This window comes from Phyllobates terribilis, unplaced genomic scaffold, assembly GCF_046119375.1.
Source record: "Phyllobates terribilis strain yellow unplaced genomic scaffold, ASM4611937v1 Scaffold_4__5_contigs__length_816908805, whole genome shotgun sequence".
NCBI lineage: Eukaryota > Metazoa > Chordata > Amphibia > Anura > Dendrobatidae > Phyllobates > Phyllobates terribilis.
Window position 1 is genome coordinate 319,141,490 of NW_027362764.1, and position 17,661 is coordinate 319,159,150.

General features: G+C 54.7%; 1 protein-coding gene across 2 annotated transcripts in view; it reads right to left on the reverse strand.

Moving 5' to 3' along the window:
* The window catches only part of SACM1L (SAC1 like phosphatidylinositide phosphatase), a 350,039-nt gene extending 337,881 nt beyond the window's left edge, over positions 1-12,158 (reverse strand). For both annotated transcript variants that reach the window (XM_073678395.1, XM_073678396.1), the window contains exon 1: positions 11,977-12,158. In XM_073678395.1, coding sequence (XP_073534496.1) covers positions 11,977-12,005 — 29 coding nt within the window. In that variant the 5' untranslated portion in view covers positions 12,006-12,158. The remainder of the gene's footprint in view (positions 1-11,976) is intronic.
* Positions 12,159-17,661: the final 5,503 nt, after the last annotated feature.

The window sequence follows — 17,661 nt, forward strand, 5'->3', positions numbered from 1 at the left end:
GTCCCTTTCCGCCCCCCATATAGTGCCCCCGTGCAAGCATGTCCCTTTCCGCCCCCCATATAGTGCCCCGTGCAGCATGTCCCTTTCCGCCCCCCATATAGTGCCCCGTGCAGCATGTCCCTTTCCGCCCCCCATATAGTGCCCCGTGCAGCATGTCCCTTTCCGCCCCCCATATAGTGCCCCGTGCAGCATGTCCCTTTCCGCCCCCCATATAGTGCCCCGTGCAGCATGTCCCTTTCCGCCCCCCATATAGTGCCCCGTGCAGCATGTCCCTTTCCGCCCCCCATATAGTGCCCCGTGCAGCATGTCCCTTTCCGCCCCCCATATAGTGCCCCGTGCAGCATGTCCCTTTCCGCCCCCCATATAGTGCCCCGTGCAGCATGTCCCTTTCCGCCCCCCATATAGTGCCCCGTGCAGCATGTCCCTTTCCGCCCCCCATATAGTGCCCCGTGCAGCATGTCCCTTTCCGCCCCCCATGTAGTGCCCCGTGCAGCATGTCCCTTTCCGCCCCCCATATAGTGCCCCGTGCAGCATGTCCCTTTCCGCCCCCCATATAGTGCCCCGTGCAGCATGTCCCTTTCCGCCCCCCATATAGTGCCCCGTGCAGCATGTCCCTTTCCGCCCCCCATATAGTGCCCCGTGCAGCATGTCCCTTTCCGCCCCCCATGTAGTGCCCCGTGCAGCATGTCCCTTTCCGCCCCCCATGTAGTGCCCCGTGCAGCATGTCCCTTTCCGCCCCCCATGTAGTGCCCCGTGCAGCATGTCCCTTTCCGCCCCCCATGTAGTGCCCCGTGCAGCATGTCCCTTTCCGCCCCCCATGTAGTGCCCCGTGCAGCATGTCCCTTTCCGCCCCCCATGTAGTGCCCCGTGCAGCATGTCCCTTTCCGCCCCCCATGTAGTGCCCCGTGCAGCATGTCCCTTTCCGCCCCCCATGTAGTGCCCCGTGCAGCATGTCCCTTTCCGCCCCCCATGTAGTGCCCCGTGCAGCATGTCCCTTTCCGCCCCCCATGTAGTGCCCCGTGCAGCATGTCCCTTTCCGCCCCCCATGTAGTGCCCCGTGCAGCATGTCCCTTTCCGCCCCCCATGTAGTGCCCCGTGCAGCATGTCCCTTTCCGCCCCCCATGTAGTGCCCCGTGCAGCATGTCCCTTTCCGCCCCCCATGTAGTGCCCCGTGCAGCATGTCCCTTTCCGCCCCCCATGTAGTGCCCCGTGCAGCATGTCCCTTTCCGCCCCCCATGTAGTGCCCCGTGCAGCATGTCCCTTTCCGCCCCCCATGTAGTGCCCCGTGCAGCATGTCCCTTTCCGCCCCCCATATAGTGCCCCGTGCAGCATGTCCCTTTCCGCCCCCCATATAGTGCCCCGTGCAGCATGTCCCTTTCCGCCCCCCATATAGTGCCCCGTGCAGCATGTCCCTTTCCGCCCCCCATATAGTGCCCCGTGCAGCATGTCCCTTTCCGCCCCCCATATAGTGCCCCGTGCAGCATGTCCCTTTCCGCCCCCCATATAGTGCCCCGTGCAGCATGTCCCTTTCCGCCCCCCATATAGTGCCCCGTGCAGCATGTCCCTTTCCGCCCCCCATATAGTGCCCCGTGCAGCATGTCCCTTTCCGCCCCCCATATAGTGCCCCGTGCAGCATGTCCCTTTCCGCCCCCCATATAGTGCCCCGTGCAGCATGTCCCTTTCCGCCCCCCATATAGTGCCCCGTGCAGCATGTCCCTTTCCGCCCCCCATATAGTGCCCCGTGCAGCATGTCCCTTTCCGCCCCCCATATAGTGCCCCGTGCAGCATGTCCCTTTCCGCCCCCCATATAGTGCCCCGTGCAGCATGTCCCTTTCCGCCCCCCATATAGTGCCCCGTGCAGCATGTCCCTTTCCGCCCCCCATATAGTGCCCCGTGCAGCATGTCCCTTTCCGCCCCCCATATAGTGCCCCGTGCAGCATGTCCCTTTCCGCCCCCCATATAGTGCCCCGTGCAGCATGTCCCTTTCCGCCCCCCATATAGTGCCCCGTGCAGCATGTCCCTTTCCGCCCCCCATATAGTGCCCCGTGCAGCATGTCCCTTTCCGCCCCCCATATAGTGCCCCGTGCAGCATGTCCCTTTCCGCCCCCCATATAGTGCCCCGTGCAGCATGTCCCTTTCCGCCCCCCATATAGTGCCCCGTGCAGCATGTCCCTTTCCGCCCCCCATATAGTGCCCCGTGCAGCATGTCCCTTTCCGCCCCCCATATAGTGCCCCGTGCAGCATGTCCCTTTCCGCCCCCCATATAGTGCCCCGTGCAGCATGTCCCTTTCCGCCCCCCATATAGTGCCCCGTGCAGCATGTCCCTTTCCGCCCCCCATATAGTGCCCCGTGCAGCATGTCCCTTTCCGCCCCCCATATAGTGCCCCGTGCAGCATGTCCCTTTCCGCCCCCCATATAGTGCCCCGTGCAGCATGTCCCTTTCCGCCCCCCATATAGTGCCCCGTGCAGCATGTCCCTTTCCGCCCCCCATATAGTGCCCCGTGCAGCATGTCCCTTTCCGCCCCCCATATAGTGCCCCGTGCAGCATGTCCCTTTCCGCCCCCCATATAGTGCCCCGTGCAGCATGTCCCTTTCCGCCCCCCATATAGTGCCCCGTGCAGCATGTCCCTTTCCGCCCCCCATATAGTGCCCCGTGCAGCATGTCCCTTTCCGCCCCCCATATAGTGCCCCGTGCAGCATGTCCCTTTCCGCCCCCCATATAGTGCCCCGTGCAGCATGTCCCTTTCCGCCCCCCATATAGTGCCCCGTGCAGCATGTCCCTTTCCGCCCCCCATATAGTGCCCCGTGCAGCATGTCCCTTTCCGCCCCCCATATAGTGCCCCGTGCAGCATGTCCCTTTCCGCCCCCCATATAGTGCCCCGTGCAGCATGTCCCTTTCCGCCCCCCATATAGTGCCCCGTGCAGCATGTCCCTTTCCGCCCCCCATATAGTGCCCCGTGCAGCATGTCCCTTTCCGCCCCCCATATAGTGCCCCGTGCAGCATGTCCCTTTCCGCCCCCCATATAGTGCCCCGTGCAGCATGTCCCTTTCCGCCCCCCATATAGTGCCCCGTGCAGCATGTCCCTTTCCGCCCCCCATATAGTGCCCCGTGCAGCATGTCCCTTTCCGCCCCCCATATAGTGCCCCGTGCAGCATGTCCCTTTCCGCCCCCCATATAGTGCCCCGTGCAGCATGTCCCTTTCCGCCCCCCATATAGTGCCCCGTGCAGCATGTCCCTTTCCGCCCCCCATATAGTGCCCCGTGCAGCATGTCCCTTTCCGCCCCCCATATAGTGCCCCGTGCAGCATGTCCCTTTCCGCCCCCATATAGTGCCCCGTGCAGCATGTCCCTTTCCGCCCCCCATATAGTGCCCCGTGCAGCATGTCCCTTTCCGCCCCCCATATAGTGCCCCGTGCAGCATGTCCCTTTCCGCCCCCCATATAGTGCCCCGTGCAGCATGTCCCTTTCCGCCCCCCATATAGTGCCCCGTGCAGCATGTCCCTTTCCGCCCCCCATATAGTGCCCCGTGCAGCATGTCCCTTTCCGCCCCCCATATAGTGCCCCGTGCAGCATGTCCCTTTCCGCCCCCCATATAGTGCCCCGTGCAGCATGTCCCTTTCCGCCCCCCATATAGTGCCCCGTGCAGCATGTCCCTTTCCGCCCCCCATATAGTGCCCCGTGCAGCATGTCCCTTTCCGCCCCCCATGTAGTGCCCCGTGCAGCATGTCCCTTTCCGCCCCCCATGTAGTGCCCCGTGCAGCATGTCCCTTTCCGCCCCCCATGTAGTGCCCCGTGCAGCATGTCCCTTTCCGCCCCCCATGTAGTGCCCCGTGCAGCATGTCCCTTTCCGCCCCCCATGTAGTGCCCCGTGCAGCATGTCCCTTTCCGCCCCCCATGTAGTGCCCCGTGCAGCATGTCCCTTTCCGCCCCCCATGTAGTGCCCCGTGCAGCATGTCCCTTTCCGCCCCCCATGTAGTGCCCCGTGCAGCATGTCCCTTTCCGCCCCCCATGTAGTGCCCCGTGCAGCATGTCCCTTTCCGCCCCCCATGTAGTGCCCCGTGCAGCATGTCCCTTTCCGCCCCCCATGTAGTGCCCCGTGCAGCATGTCCCTTTCCGCCCCCCATGTAGTGCCCCGTGCAGCATGTCCCTTTCCGCCCCCCATGTAGTGCCCCGTGCAGCATGTCCCTTTCCGCCCCCCATGTAGTGCCCCGTGCAGCATGTCCCTTTCCGCCCCCCATGTAGTGCCCCGTGCAGCATGTCCCTTTCCGCCCCCCATGTAGTGCCCCGTGCAGCATGTCCCTTTCCGCCCCCCATGTAGTGCCCCGTGCAGCATGTCCCTTTCCGCCCCCCATGTAGTGCCCCGTGCAGCATGTCCCTTTCCGCCCCCCATGTAGTGCCCCGTGCAGCATGTCCCTTTCCGCCCCCCATGTAGTGCCCCGTGCAGCATGTCCCTTTCCGCCCCCCATGTAGTGCCCCGTGCAGCATGTCCCTTTCCGCCCCCCATGTAGTGCCCCGTGCAGCATGTCCCTTTCCGCCCCCCATGTAGTGCCCCGTGCAGCATGTCCCTTTCCGCCCCCCATATAGTGCCCCGTGCAGCATGTCCCTTTCCGCCCCCCATATAGTGCCCCGTGCAGCATGTCCCTTTCCGCCCCCCATATAGTGCCCCGTGCAGCATGTCCCTTTCCGCCCCCCATATAGTGCCCCGTGCAGCATGTCCCTTTCCGCCCCCCATATAGTGCCCCGTGCAGCATGTCCCTTTCCGCCCCCCATATAGTGCCCCGTGCAGCATGTCCCTTTCCGCCCCCCATATAGTGCCCCGTGCAGCATGTCCCTTTCCGCCCCCCATATAGTGCCCCGTGCAGCATGTCCCTTTCCGCCCCCCATATAGTGCCCCGTGCAGCATGTCCCTTTCCGCCCCCCATATAGTGCCCCGTGCAGCATGTCCCTTTCCGCCCCCCATATAGTGCCCCGTGCAGCATGTCCCTTTCCGCCCCCCATATAGTGCCCCGTGCAGCATGTCCCTTTCCGCCCCCCATATAGTGCCCCGTGCAGCATGTCCCTTTCCGCCCCCCATATAGTGCCCCGTGCAGCATGTCCCTTTCCGCCCCCCATATAGTGCCCCGTGCAGCATGTCCCTTTCCGCCCCCCATATAGTGCCCCGTGCAGCATGTCCCTTTCCGCCCCCCATATAGTGCCCCGTGCAGCATGTCCCTTTCCGCCCCCCATATAGTGCCCCGTGCAGCATGTCCCTTTCCGCCCCCCATATAGTGCCCCGTGCAGCATGTCCCTTTCCGCCCCCCATATAGTGCCCCGTGCAGCATGTCCCTTTCCGCCCCCCATATAGTGCCCCGTGCAGCATGTCCCTTTCCGCCCCCCATATAGTGCCCCGTGCAGCATGTCCCTTTCCGCCCCCCATATAGTGCCCCGTGCAGCATGTCCCTTTCCGCCCCCCATATAGTGCCCCGTGCAGCATGTCCCTTTCCGCCCCCCATATAGTGCCCCGTGCAGCATGTCCCTTTCCGCCCCCCATATAGTGCCCCGTGCAGCATGTCCCTTTCCGCCCCCCATATAGTGCCCCGTGCAGCATGTCCCTTTCCGCCCCCCATATAGTGCCCCGTGCAGCATGTCCCTTTCCGCCCCCCATATAGTGCCCCGTGCAGCATGTCCCTTTCCGCCCCCCATATAGTGCCCCGTGCAGCATGTCCCTTTCCGCCCCCCATATAGTGCCCCGTGCAGCATGTCCCTTTCCGCCCCCCATATAGTGCCCCGTGCAGCATGTCCCTTTCCGCCCCCCATATAGTGCCCCGTGCAGCATGTCCCTTTCCGCCCCCCATATAGTGCCCCGTGCAGCATGTCCCTTTCCGCCCCCCATATAGTGCCCCGTGCAGCATGTCCCTTTCCGCCCCCCATATAGTGCCCCGTGCAGCATGTCCCTTTCCGCCCCCCATATAGTGCCCCGTGCAGCATGTCCCTTTCCGCCCCCCATATAGTGCCCCGTGCAGCATGTCCCTTTCCGCCCCCCATATAGTGCCCCGTGCAGCATGTCCCTTTCCGCCCCCATATAGTGCCCCGTGCAGCATGTCCCTTTCCGCCCCCCATATAGTGCCCCGTGCAGCATGTCCCTTTCCGCCCCCATATAGTGCCCCGTGCAGCATGTCCCTTTCCGCCCCCCATATAGTGCCCCGTGCAGCATGTCCCTTTCCGCCCCCATATAGTGCCCCGTGCAGCATGTCCCTTTCCGCCCCCCATATAGTGCCCCGTGCAGCATGTCCCTTTCCGCCCCCCATATAGTGCCCCGTGCAGCATGTCCCTTTCCGCCCCCCATATAGTGCCCCGTGCAGCATGTCCCTTTCCGCCCCCCATATAGTGCCCCGTGCAGCATGTCCCTTTCCGCCCCCCATATAGTGCCCCGTGCAGCATGTCCCTTTCCGCCCCCCATATAGTGCCCCGTGCAGCATGTCCCTTTCCGCCCCCCATATAGTGCCCCGTGCAGCATGTCCCTTTCCGCCCCCCATATAGTGCCCCGTGCAGCATGTCCCTTTCCGCCCCCCATATAGTGCCCCGTGCAGCATGTCCCTTTCCGCCCCCCATATAGTGCCCCGTGCAGCATGTCCCTTTCCGCCCCCCATATAGTGCCCCGTGCAGCATGTCCCTTTCCGCCCCCCATATAGTGCCCCGTGCAGCATGTCCCTTTCCGCCCCCCATATAGTGCCCCGTGCAGCATGTCCCTTTCCGCCCCCCATATAGTGCCCCGTGCAGCATGTCCCTTTCCGCCCCCCATATAGTGCCCCGTGCAGCATGTCCCTTTCCGCCCCCCATATAGTGCCCCGTGCAGCATGCCCCTTTCCGCCCCCCATATAGTGCCCCGTGCAGCATGCCCCTTTCCGCCCCCCATATAGTGCCCCGTGCAGCATGTCCCTTTCCGCCCCCCATATAGTGCCCCGTGCAGCATGTCCCTTTCCGCCCCCCATATAATGCCCCGTGCAGCATGTCCCTTTCCGCCCCCCATATAATGCCCCGTGCAGCATGTCCCTTTCCGCCCCCCATATAATGCCCCGTGCAGCATGTCCCTTTCCGCCCCCCATATAATGCCCCGTGCAGCATGTCCCTTTCCGCCCCATATAATGCCCCATGCAGCATGTCCCTTTCCGCCCCATATAATGCCCCATGCAGCATGTCCCTTTCCGCCCCATATAATGCCCCATGCAGCATGTCCCTTTCCGCCCCATATAATGCCCCATGCAGCATGTCCCTTTCCGCCCCATATAATGCCCCATGCAGCATGTCACCCCCCCCATATAATGCCCCATGCAGCATGTCACCCCCCCCATATAATGCCCCATGCAGCATGTCACCCCCCCCATATAATGCCCCATGCAGCATGTCACCCCCCCCATATAATGCCCCATGCAGCATGTCACCCCCCCATATAATGCCCCATGCAGCATGTCACCCCCCCATATAATGCCCCATGCAGCATGTCACCCCCCCCATATAATGCCCCATGCAGCATGTCACGCCCCCCATATAATGCCCCATGCAGCATGTCACCCCCCATATAATGCCCCATGCAGCATGTCACCCCCCATATAATGCCCCATGCAGCATGTGACCCCCCATATAATGCCCCATGCAGCATGTGACCCCCCATATAATGCCCCATGCAGCATGTGACCCCCGCATATAATGCCCCATGCAGCATGTCACCTCCCCCCATATAATGCCCCATGCAGCATGTCACCTCCCCCCATATAATGCCCCATGCAGCATGTCACCTCCCCCCATATAATGCCCCATGCAGCATGCAGCATGTCACCTCCCCCCATATAATGCCCCATGCAGCATGTCACCTCCCCCCATATAATGCCCCATGCAGCATGTCACCCCCCCCCCCCATATTATACCCCTTGCAGGATGTCACCACCCCATATAATGACCTATGCCTCCATACATTAAAAAAAAAAAAAAAATCCAATACGCACCTTATTTCTCACTTGCTGCCGCTGCTGTACTCTGGTCTGGACTCCAGCGTCGCGGCGACGGCGTCCTGCTCTACGCTGCCTGTGACGGCACTCGGGAGGGCGCGGTGTAAAGACGTCACCGCACCCTCTGACCTGAGAAATCACAGGAAGCGCAGAGCAGGAAGACAGTGGATCTGCAGAGGCACGGGGAGAGGTAAGTATCCGCCTGCCAGGGCCCTGAGCAAGCGGCGGAGAAGGGCGGGCGCTGACACCGCTCCCCTCTCCTCCGCCCATAGCCTGGTGGGTCGGATAAAAGTCCTCCGCGAGCCGCATGTGGCCCGCGGGCCGTAGTTTGAGGACCCCTGCTATAGAAGCAAGCAAAAAGTGAAAAAAAATGCTTTTAAAAATATTTAAAAAAATTTAAAGTTTAAATCACCCCCCTTTCGCCCCATTCAAAACAAAAAAAAATTTTTTAAAAAACCCACATACACATATTTGTTATCGCCGTGTTCAAAATCGCCCAAACATAAAAAAAAAATTAATCCGATAGGTAAACGGTGTAACGAGAAGAAAATTCTAAACGCCAGAATTAGGTTTTTTTGGTCGCCGCAACATTGCAATAAAATGCAATATCGGGTGATCAAAACATCGGATCTACCCCAAAATGGTATCAATAAAAACTTCAGCTCGATGCGCAAAAAATAAGCCCTCACCTGGCCCCAGATCCCGAAAAATGGCGCCATATTATAATTTTTTTTTAGCAAACTTTGGAATTTTTTTTCACCACTTAAATAAAAAAGAACCTATACATGTTGGTGTCTATGAACTCGTAATGACCTGGAGAATAATAATGGCAGGTCAATTTTAGCATTCAGTGAACGTGGTAAAAAAAAAACAAAAAAAAAAAACAACATCTGTGGTATTGCACTTTTTTTGCAATTTCACCGCACTTGGAATCTTTTTCCTGTTTTCCTGTATACGATATAGTAAAACCAGTAATGTCGTTCAAAAGTACAACTTATCCCGCAAAAAATAAGCCCTCACATGGCCATATTGACCAAAAAATAAAAACGCTATGGCTCTGAGAACAAGGGGAGCAAAAAACGAAAATGCAAAAACGGAAAATCCCAGGGTTGAGAAGGGGTTAAAGGGTTAGGCTATGGGCCCACGAAGCGGAAAATTTAAGCATGTCCATGGCCGGAAAAACACGTGCGGAATTTAACACGTGTTTTTGAAGCGTTTTGGACATGCGGAATTGCTTTGCGTTTTTCAAATGCATTGAGAAGGCAATTCCGCATGCGTAAACGCACAAATAATGGGCATGCTGCGGATTTTTCAGCACATAAAATACGCTAAAAAAATTCCGCAGCATGGGCATGGAACATGCGGATTGATCATGGAGGACGGATTACCAAGTGCTTTGCAAGTGTTTACGCTGCGCAAATTCCGCAGCAAAAACGCATCGAGGGCACGCAGCCTCAAGGACATAAAAATAAAAAGTTTGAAAATTGGTACATTTTTGTTTACACACAAATAAACGCAAGACATATAGAAGAAATTTTACTATTATTATGAAGTACAATATTTCATGAAAAAACATTTTCAGAATCAGTGGGATCCGTAGAAGTGCTCCACGGTTACCTCAAAGTGGTCAGAACTTTATTTGACTGTGTCATGAAGATGAAAGCAAGTTTAGGGGGTAAAGGGGTTAAAACGCCCAGCCAGATTTTCAGCACTGTGATGTGAATAACCAAGCTGGCATACTGAAAATACAAAATATGTGATTTCTCTTCACAATGATGGGAAAATATTTAGACTGAGAAGATTACAATTTAGGACAAATTACTGCACACAGGGGCTGTCTAACAATGCTGATCCACAACTCATGACAAAACTGTTACTTAAATTAAATAAAATAAGCCAACATTATCCCACAACCACATTTTTGTTCATGTTCCCATGTGAATAAATGCTACTTATTCCCCTGCATTTTCTCAGCTGGTATCTACTCTAAAATACGCAATAGAAATCTAATACGCCTCATATGGGAAAGCTGCTTTTCTATTGGAGAAGGCTGGTCACATGCTCCTCCACCAGCAGCCATTTTATGAACAAAAGGGCTGATCAGTCTGTGATGAACACTTTACCAACAAGAGTAAATGACAGATTACATTAAAAGGGATTGTCCAGGCTTTTCACAAAAGTATGCACTCTGTGTGACTGCAGACTTATGAAGCCTCCCATCCCGTGCGCTGTGAGGATTCTTAAGTGCTGGCGACGAGACCAAGCGATAATGTGACAGCAAGTATACAATATGCATAGTCTGAGCCACATTCCGACTAGACATGCATGGCCTTGATCAATTCACTTGTATTGAGTGAGGCTGTGCATGTCTAGTCTGAATGTGGCCGGGAGAATGCATATTGCATACTTGCCATCACAGGATTCCCTGCTCCCACAGAGTCAGCCCTGGACAATCCTCACAGCGCATGATGTGAGGATTCACAAGTCTGCAGTCACAGAGTGACTACAGACTATTGAAAAAAGCCTGGACAAGACCTTAATTCTATCTTCTATATCATTGATAAATAGGTTGAATAGTAGTGGACTCAGCATTAAACCTTGGGTCCCCCACTTATAACTGAGGACCCTTCAGACTAGCAGTCATTCACCACAACTCTCTGGGTGTAGTCTTTAAAAACAGTCTGAAGCACAGAAAAATTGCATGAGACCCCCACAACTAAATCATTGGGAGGCAACACAATCCAAAGTGACACCAAAGCAGTAAAAAATACAGCGGGGACTGAAACACAGCCCGACTCCTGTTTGCCTTCTCATGCTAGTCCGGTGGTTAAACATTAATTAAGAATTGGGATCTCAAGTATGAAGATGGGGAACACTGGAGAAACATCGTCCTCGTGCCATCGCTGCTGCTGCAGAGTGCACACAGAAAGCTTTTCTGTACAAAAAGTAACTCAAGAAGCCCAGCGCGCCCAATGCGTGCCGCCAATGCCCAGCGCGCCCAATGCAGGCCGCCAATGCCCAGCGCGCCCAATGCGGGCCGCCAATGCCCAGCGCGCCCAATGCGGGCCGCCAATGCCCAGCGCGCCCAATGCGGGCCGCCAATGCCCAGCGCGCCCAATGCGGGCCGCCAATGCCCAGCGCGCCCAATGCGGGCCGTCAATGCCCAGCGCGCCCAATCCGGGCCGCCAATGCCCAGCGCATATAATTCGAGCCGTCAATGCCCACTCAGAGACTCCCATATTGGACAATTATTGCGTTATAAAAAATATTCTATGTATTTACATTGGAATCCATTGCAGTTTTGCTGTGGATGTGTGTGGCCTGCGAGCAGAAATAGCCCTATTCAATGGCCCTGATACCTGTACTGCTACTTAAGTATTTTGTATCATCTGGAAACCACATGAGAAAAACCATGGCCTTGTGAAAGGCAGAGTGCTGCTCTATTGTGCCTGTGCTTCACTTACATCATGATTAAGAATACATGAGGATTCTGCAGCAATATTAAGTGACAAAGTGAACACACCCTTATTGTGCGACTTTTGCACCCTCATTACTTCAATGGGAGGTAACAGGACTGGAGGTAAGAAAGCTACAGAACAGGCGCCACCTGGTGGTGTCATACAATACCACCCAATAGAAAGATCTGGCCAGTTCTTTTAGGACTCCCAATACAAAAGGGCGCGGAGTGTATCAAGTGAAAAACTAGAATACAGCACAGAAAGAGGTGCAGACGCAGCTGCAATATGGCAGCAAGCACCGGCTGGTAGCGGGGCCAGGAGTCTTGCTGCTGTCAGAACCCTCAGGGCTGGGGAGGCTCCGTCAGGTCTGACACCGGGAGCGGTTCTGAAGAGATCCTTGTCTGCAGGTGCCTGGCAGCTAATGGCACCGCAGCCTGCACAGCCGGCTCCTGCACAGCCACTGCCGACCGCACACGCCATAGTGAGCACAGGCTGCACGTAACAAGAGGGCAGACTACAAGGCTTCTACTCACAGCTTCAAGTTTCCGTAGACCAGCGCCATGCTGCACAGCCCCAGCTGACTTCACAGTAATTCACTGGCTAGTGTCGGGCATAAAACCGCAGACTATGACAGGCCTCGTATGCGCAAGTCACATTATGGACGGAGACTTCCGCTTACGTAGCTCTTCTCCACTCAGTCCTACGGCGGTCGGCGAGTACTGCAGGGCGTGTCGTGAGGCGGCTGACGGGGCACTGTTTGACTCAAATGTAGTCAGAATGCAAAGCAATGCGATCAGCTGTGACAGCAGGGTTGCGTCTAGTCTGGAGTTGATTATTTCTGGTCCTCAAAAAATCAACTCCACTCTAGCTGATTCTCTGGTGAGGTGACTAGATCAGCGTGGATATATCCCAGCATCTCCACTCTAGACGATTCACTGGTGAGGTGACTAGATCAGCGTGGATATATCCCAGCATCTCCACTCTAGCTGATTCACTGGTGTGGTGACTAGATCAGCGTGGATATATCCCAGCATCTCCACTCTAGACGGTTCACTGGTGAGGTGACTAGATTGGCGTGGATATATCCCAGCATCTCCACTCTAGCTGATTCACTGCTGAGGTGACTAGATCGGCGTGGATATATCCCAGCATCTCCACTCTAGACGATTCACTGCTGAGGTGACTAGATCGGCGTGGATATATTCCAGCATCTCCACTCTAGACGATTCACTGGTGAGGTGACTAGATCGGCGTGGATATATTCCAGCATCTCCACTCTAGCTGATTCACTGGTGAGGTGACTAGATCAGCGTGGATATATCCCCCCATCTCCACTCTAGCTGATTCACTGGTGAGGTGACTAGATTGGCGTGGATATATCCCAGCATCTCCACTCTAGCTGATTCACTGGTGAGGTGACTAGATCAGCGTGGATATATCCCACCATCTCCACTCTAGCTGATTCACTGCTGAGGTGACTAGATCGGCGAGGATATATTCCAGCATCTCCACTCTAGACGATTCACTGGTGAGGTGACTAGATCGGCGTGGATATATCCCAGCATCTCCACTCTAGACGATTCACTGGTGAGGTGACTAGATCGGCGTGGATATATCCCAGCATCTCCACTCTAGACGATTCACTGGTGAGGTGACTAGATCAGCGTGGATATATCCCAGCATCTCCACTCTAGCTGATTCACTGCTGAGGTGACTAGATCAGCGTGGATATATCCCCCCATCTCCACTCTAGCTGATTCACTGGTGAGGTGACTAGATTGGCGTGGATATATCCCAGCATCTCCACTCTAACTGATTCACTGGTGAGGTGACTAGATTGGCGTGGATATATCCCAGCATCTCCACTCTAGCTGATTCACTGGTGAGGTGACTAGATCAGCGTGGATATATCCCAGCATCTCCACTCTAGCTGATTCACTGGTGAGGTGACTAGATCAGCGTGGATATATCCCAGCATCCCCACTCTAGACGATTCACTGGTGAGGTGACTAGATCGGCGTGGATATATCCCAGCATCTCCACTCTAGCTGATTCACTGGTGAGGTGACTAGATCGGCGTGGATATATCCCAGCATCTCCACTCTAGCTGATTCTCTGGTGAGGTGACTAGATTGGCGTGGATATATCCCAGCATCTCCACTCTAGACGATTCACTGGTGAGGTGACTAGATCAGCGTGGATATATCCCAGCATCTCCACTCTAGCTGATTCACTGCTGAGGTGACTAGATCAGCGTGGATATATCCCAGCATCTCCACTCTAGACGATTCACTGGTGAGGTGACTAGATCAGCGTGGATATATTCCAGCATCTCCACTCTAGACGATTCACTGGTGAGGTGACTAGATCAGCGTGGATATATCCCAGCATCTCCACTCTAGACCATTCACTGGTGAGATGACTAGATCAGCGTGGATATATCCCAGCATCTCCACTCTAGACGATTCACTGGTGAGGTGACTAGATCAGCGTGGATATATTCCAGCATCTCCACTCTAGACGGTTCACTGGTGAGTTGACTAGATTGGCGTGGATATATCCCAGCATCTCCACTCTAGCTGATTCACTGCTGAGGTGACTAGATCGGCGTGGATATATTCCAGCATCTCCACTCTAGACGATTCACTGGTGAGGTGACTAGATCGGCGTGGATATATTCCAGCATCTCCACTCTAGCTGATTCACTGGTGAGGTGACTAGATCAGCGTGGATATATCCCCCCATCTCCACTCTAGCTGATTCACTGGTGAGGTGACTAGATTGGCGTGGATATATCCCAGCATCTCCACTCTAACTGATTCACTGGTGAGGTGACTAGATTGGCGTGGATATATCCCAGCATCTCCACTCTAGCTGATTCACTGGTGAGGTGACTAGATCAGCGTGGATATATCCCAGCATCTCCACTTTAGCTGATTCACTGGTGAGGTGACTAGATCAGCGTGGATATATCCCAGCATCCCCACTCTAGACGATTCACTGGTGAGGTGACTAGATCGGCGTGGATATATCCCAGCATCTCCACTCTAGCTGATTCACTGGTGAGGTGACTAGATCGGCGTGGATATATCCCAGCATCTCCACTCTAGCTGATTCACTGGTGAGGTGACTAGATCGGCGTGGATATATTCCAGCATCTCCACTCTAGACGATTCACTGGTGAGGTGACTAGATCAGCGTGGATATATTCCAGCATCTCCACTCTAGACGATTCACTGGTGAGGTGACTAGATCAGCGTGGATATATCCCAGCATCTCCACTCTAGCTGATTCACTGGTGAGGTGACTAGATCGGCGTCGATATATCCCAGCATCTCCATTCTAGCTGATTCACTGGTGAGGTGACTAGATCGGCGTGGATATATCCCAGCATCTCCACTCTAGCTGATTCACTGGTGAGGTGACTAGATCAGCGTGGATATATCCCAGCATCTCCACTCTAGCTGATTCACTGGTGAGGTGACTAGATCGGCGTGGATATATCCCAGCATCTCCACTCTAGCTGATTCACTGGTGAGGTGACTAGATCGGCGTGGATATATCCCAGCATCTCCATTCTAGCTGATTCACTGGTGAGATGACTAGATCGGCGTGGATATATCCCAGGATCTACACTCTAGCTGATTCACTGGTGAGGTGACTAGATCGGCGAGGATATATCCCAGCATCTCCACTCTAGCTGATTCACTGGTGAGGTGACTAGATCGGCGAGGATATATCCCAGCATCTCCACTCTAGACGATTCACTGCTGAGGTGACTAGATCAGCGTGGATATATGCCAGCATCTCCATTCTAGACGATTCACTGGTGAGGTGACTAGATCAGCGTGGATATATCCCAGCATCTCCACTCTAGCTGATTCACTGCTGAGGTGACTAGATCGGCGTGGATATATTCCAGCATCTCCACTCTAGACGATTCACTGGTGAGGTGACTAGATCGGCGTGGATATATCCCAGCATCTCCACTCTAGCTGATTCACTGGTGAGGTGACTAGATTGGCGTGGATATATCCCCCCATCTCCACTCTAGCTGATTCACTGGTGAGGTGACTAGATTGGCGTGGATATATCCCAGCATCTCCACTCTAGCTGATTCACTGGTGAGGTGACTAGATTGGCGTGGATATATCCCAGCATCTCCACTCTAGCTGATTCACTGGTGAGGTGACTAGATCGGCGTGGATATATCCCAGCATCTCCACTCTAGCTGATTCACTGGTGAGGTGACTAGATCGGCGTGGATATATCCCAGCATCTCCACTCTAGCTGATTCACTGGTGAGGTGACTAGATCGGCGTGGATATATCCCAGCATCTCCACTCTAGCTGATTCACTGGTGAGGTGACTAGATCGGCGTGGATATATTCCAGCATCTCCACTCTAGACGATTCACTGGTGAGGTGACTAGATCAGCGTGGATATATTCCAGCATCTCCACTCTAGACGATTCACTGGTGAGGTGACTAGATCAGCGTGGATATATCCCAGCATCTCCACTCTAGCTGATTCACTGGTGAGGTGACTAGATCGGCGTGGATATATCCCAGCATCTCCATTCTAGCTGATTCACTGGTGAGGTGACTAGATCGGCGTGGATATATCCCAGCATCTCCACTCTAGCTGTTTCACTGGTGAGGTGACTAGATCGGCGTGGATATATCCCAGGATCTCCATTCTAGCTGATTCACTGGTGAGATGACTAGATCGGCGTGGATATATCCCAGCATCTCCACTCTAGCTGATTCACTGGTGAGGTGACTAGATCGGCGTGGATATATCCCAGGATCTACACTCTAGCTGATTCACTGGTGAGGTGACTAGATCGGCGAGGATATATCCCAGCATCTCCACTCTAGCTGATTCACTGGTGAGGTGACTAGATCGGCGAGGATATATCCCAGCATCTCCACTCTAGACGATTCACTGCTGAGGTGACTAGATCAGCGTGGATGTATCCCAGCATCTCCATTCTAGACGATTCACTGGTGAGGTGACTAGATCAGCGTGGATATATCCCAGCATCTCCACTCTAGCTGATTCACTGCTGAGGTGACTAGATCGGCGTGGATATATTCCAGCATCTCCACTCTAGACGATTCACTGGTGAGGTGACTAGATCGGCGTGGATATATCCCAGCATCTCCACTCTAGCTTATTCACTGGTGAGGTGACTAGATCAGCGTGGATATATCCCCCCATCTCCACTCTAGCTGATTCACTGGTGAGGTGACTAGATTGGCGTGGATATATCCCAGCATCTCCACTCTAGCTGATTCACTGGTGAGGTGACTAGATTGGCGTGGATATATCCCAGCATCTCCACTCTAGCTGATTCACTGGTGAGGTGACTAGATCGGCGTGGATATATCCCAGCATCTCCACTCTAGCTGATTCACTGGTGAGGTGACTAGATCGGCGTGGATATATCCCAGCATCTCCACTCTAGCTGATTCACTGGTGAGGTGACTAGATCGGCGTGGATATATCCCAGCATCTCCACTCTAGCTGATTCACTGGTGAGGTGACTAGATCGGCGTGGATATATCCCAGCATCTCCACTCTAGCTGATTCACTGGTGAGGTGACTAGATCGGCGTGGATATATCCCAGCATCTCCACTCTAGCTGATTCACTGGTGAGGTGACTAGATCGGCGTGGATATATTCCAGCATCTCCACTCTAGACGATTCACTGGTGAGGTGACTAGATCAGCGTGGATATATTCCAGCATCTCCACTCTAGACGATTCACTGGTGAGGTGACTAGATCAGCGTGGATATATCCCAGCATCTCCACTCTAGCTGATTCACTGGTGAGGTGACTAGATCGGCGTGGATATATCCCAGCATCTCCATTCTAGCTGATTCACTGGTGAGGTGACTAGATCGGCGTGGATATATCCCAGCATCCCCACTCTAGACGGTTCACTGGTGAGGTGACTAGATCGGCGAGGATATATTCCAGCATCTCCATTCTAGCTGATTCACTGGTGAGGTGACTAGATCAGCGTGGATATATCCCAGCATCTCCATTCTAGACGATTCACTGGTGAGGTGACTAGATCAGCGTGGATATATTACAGCATCTCCACTCTAGACGATTCACTGGTGAGGTGACTAGATCAGCGTGGATATATCCCAGCATCTCCACTCTAGCTGATTCACTGCTGAGGTGACTAGATCGGCGTGGATATAT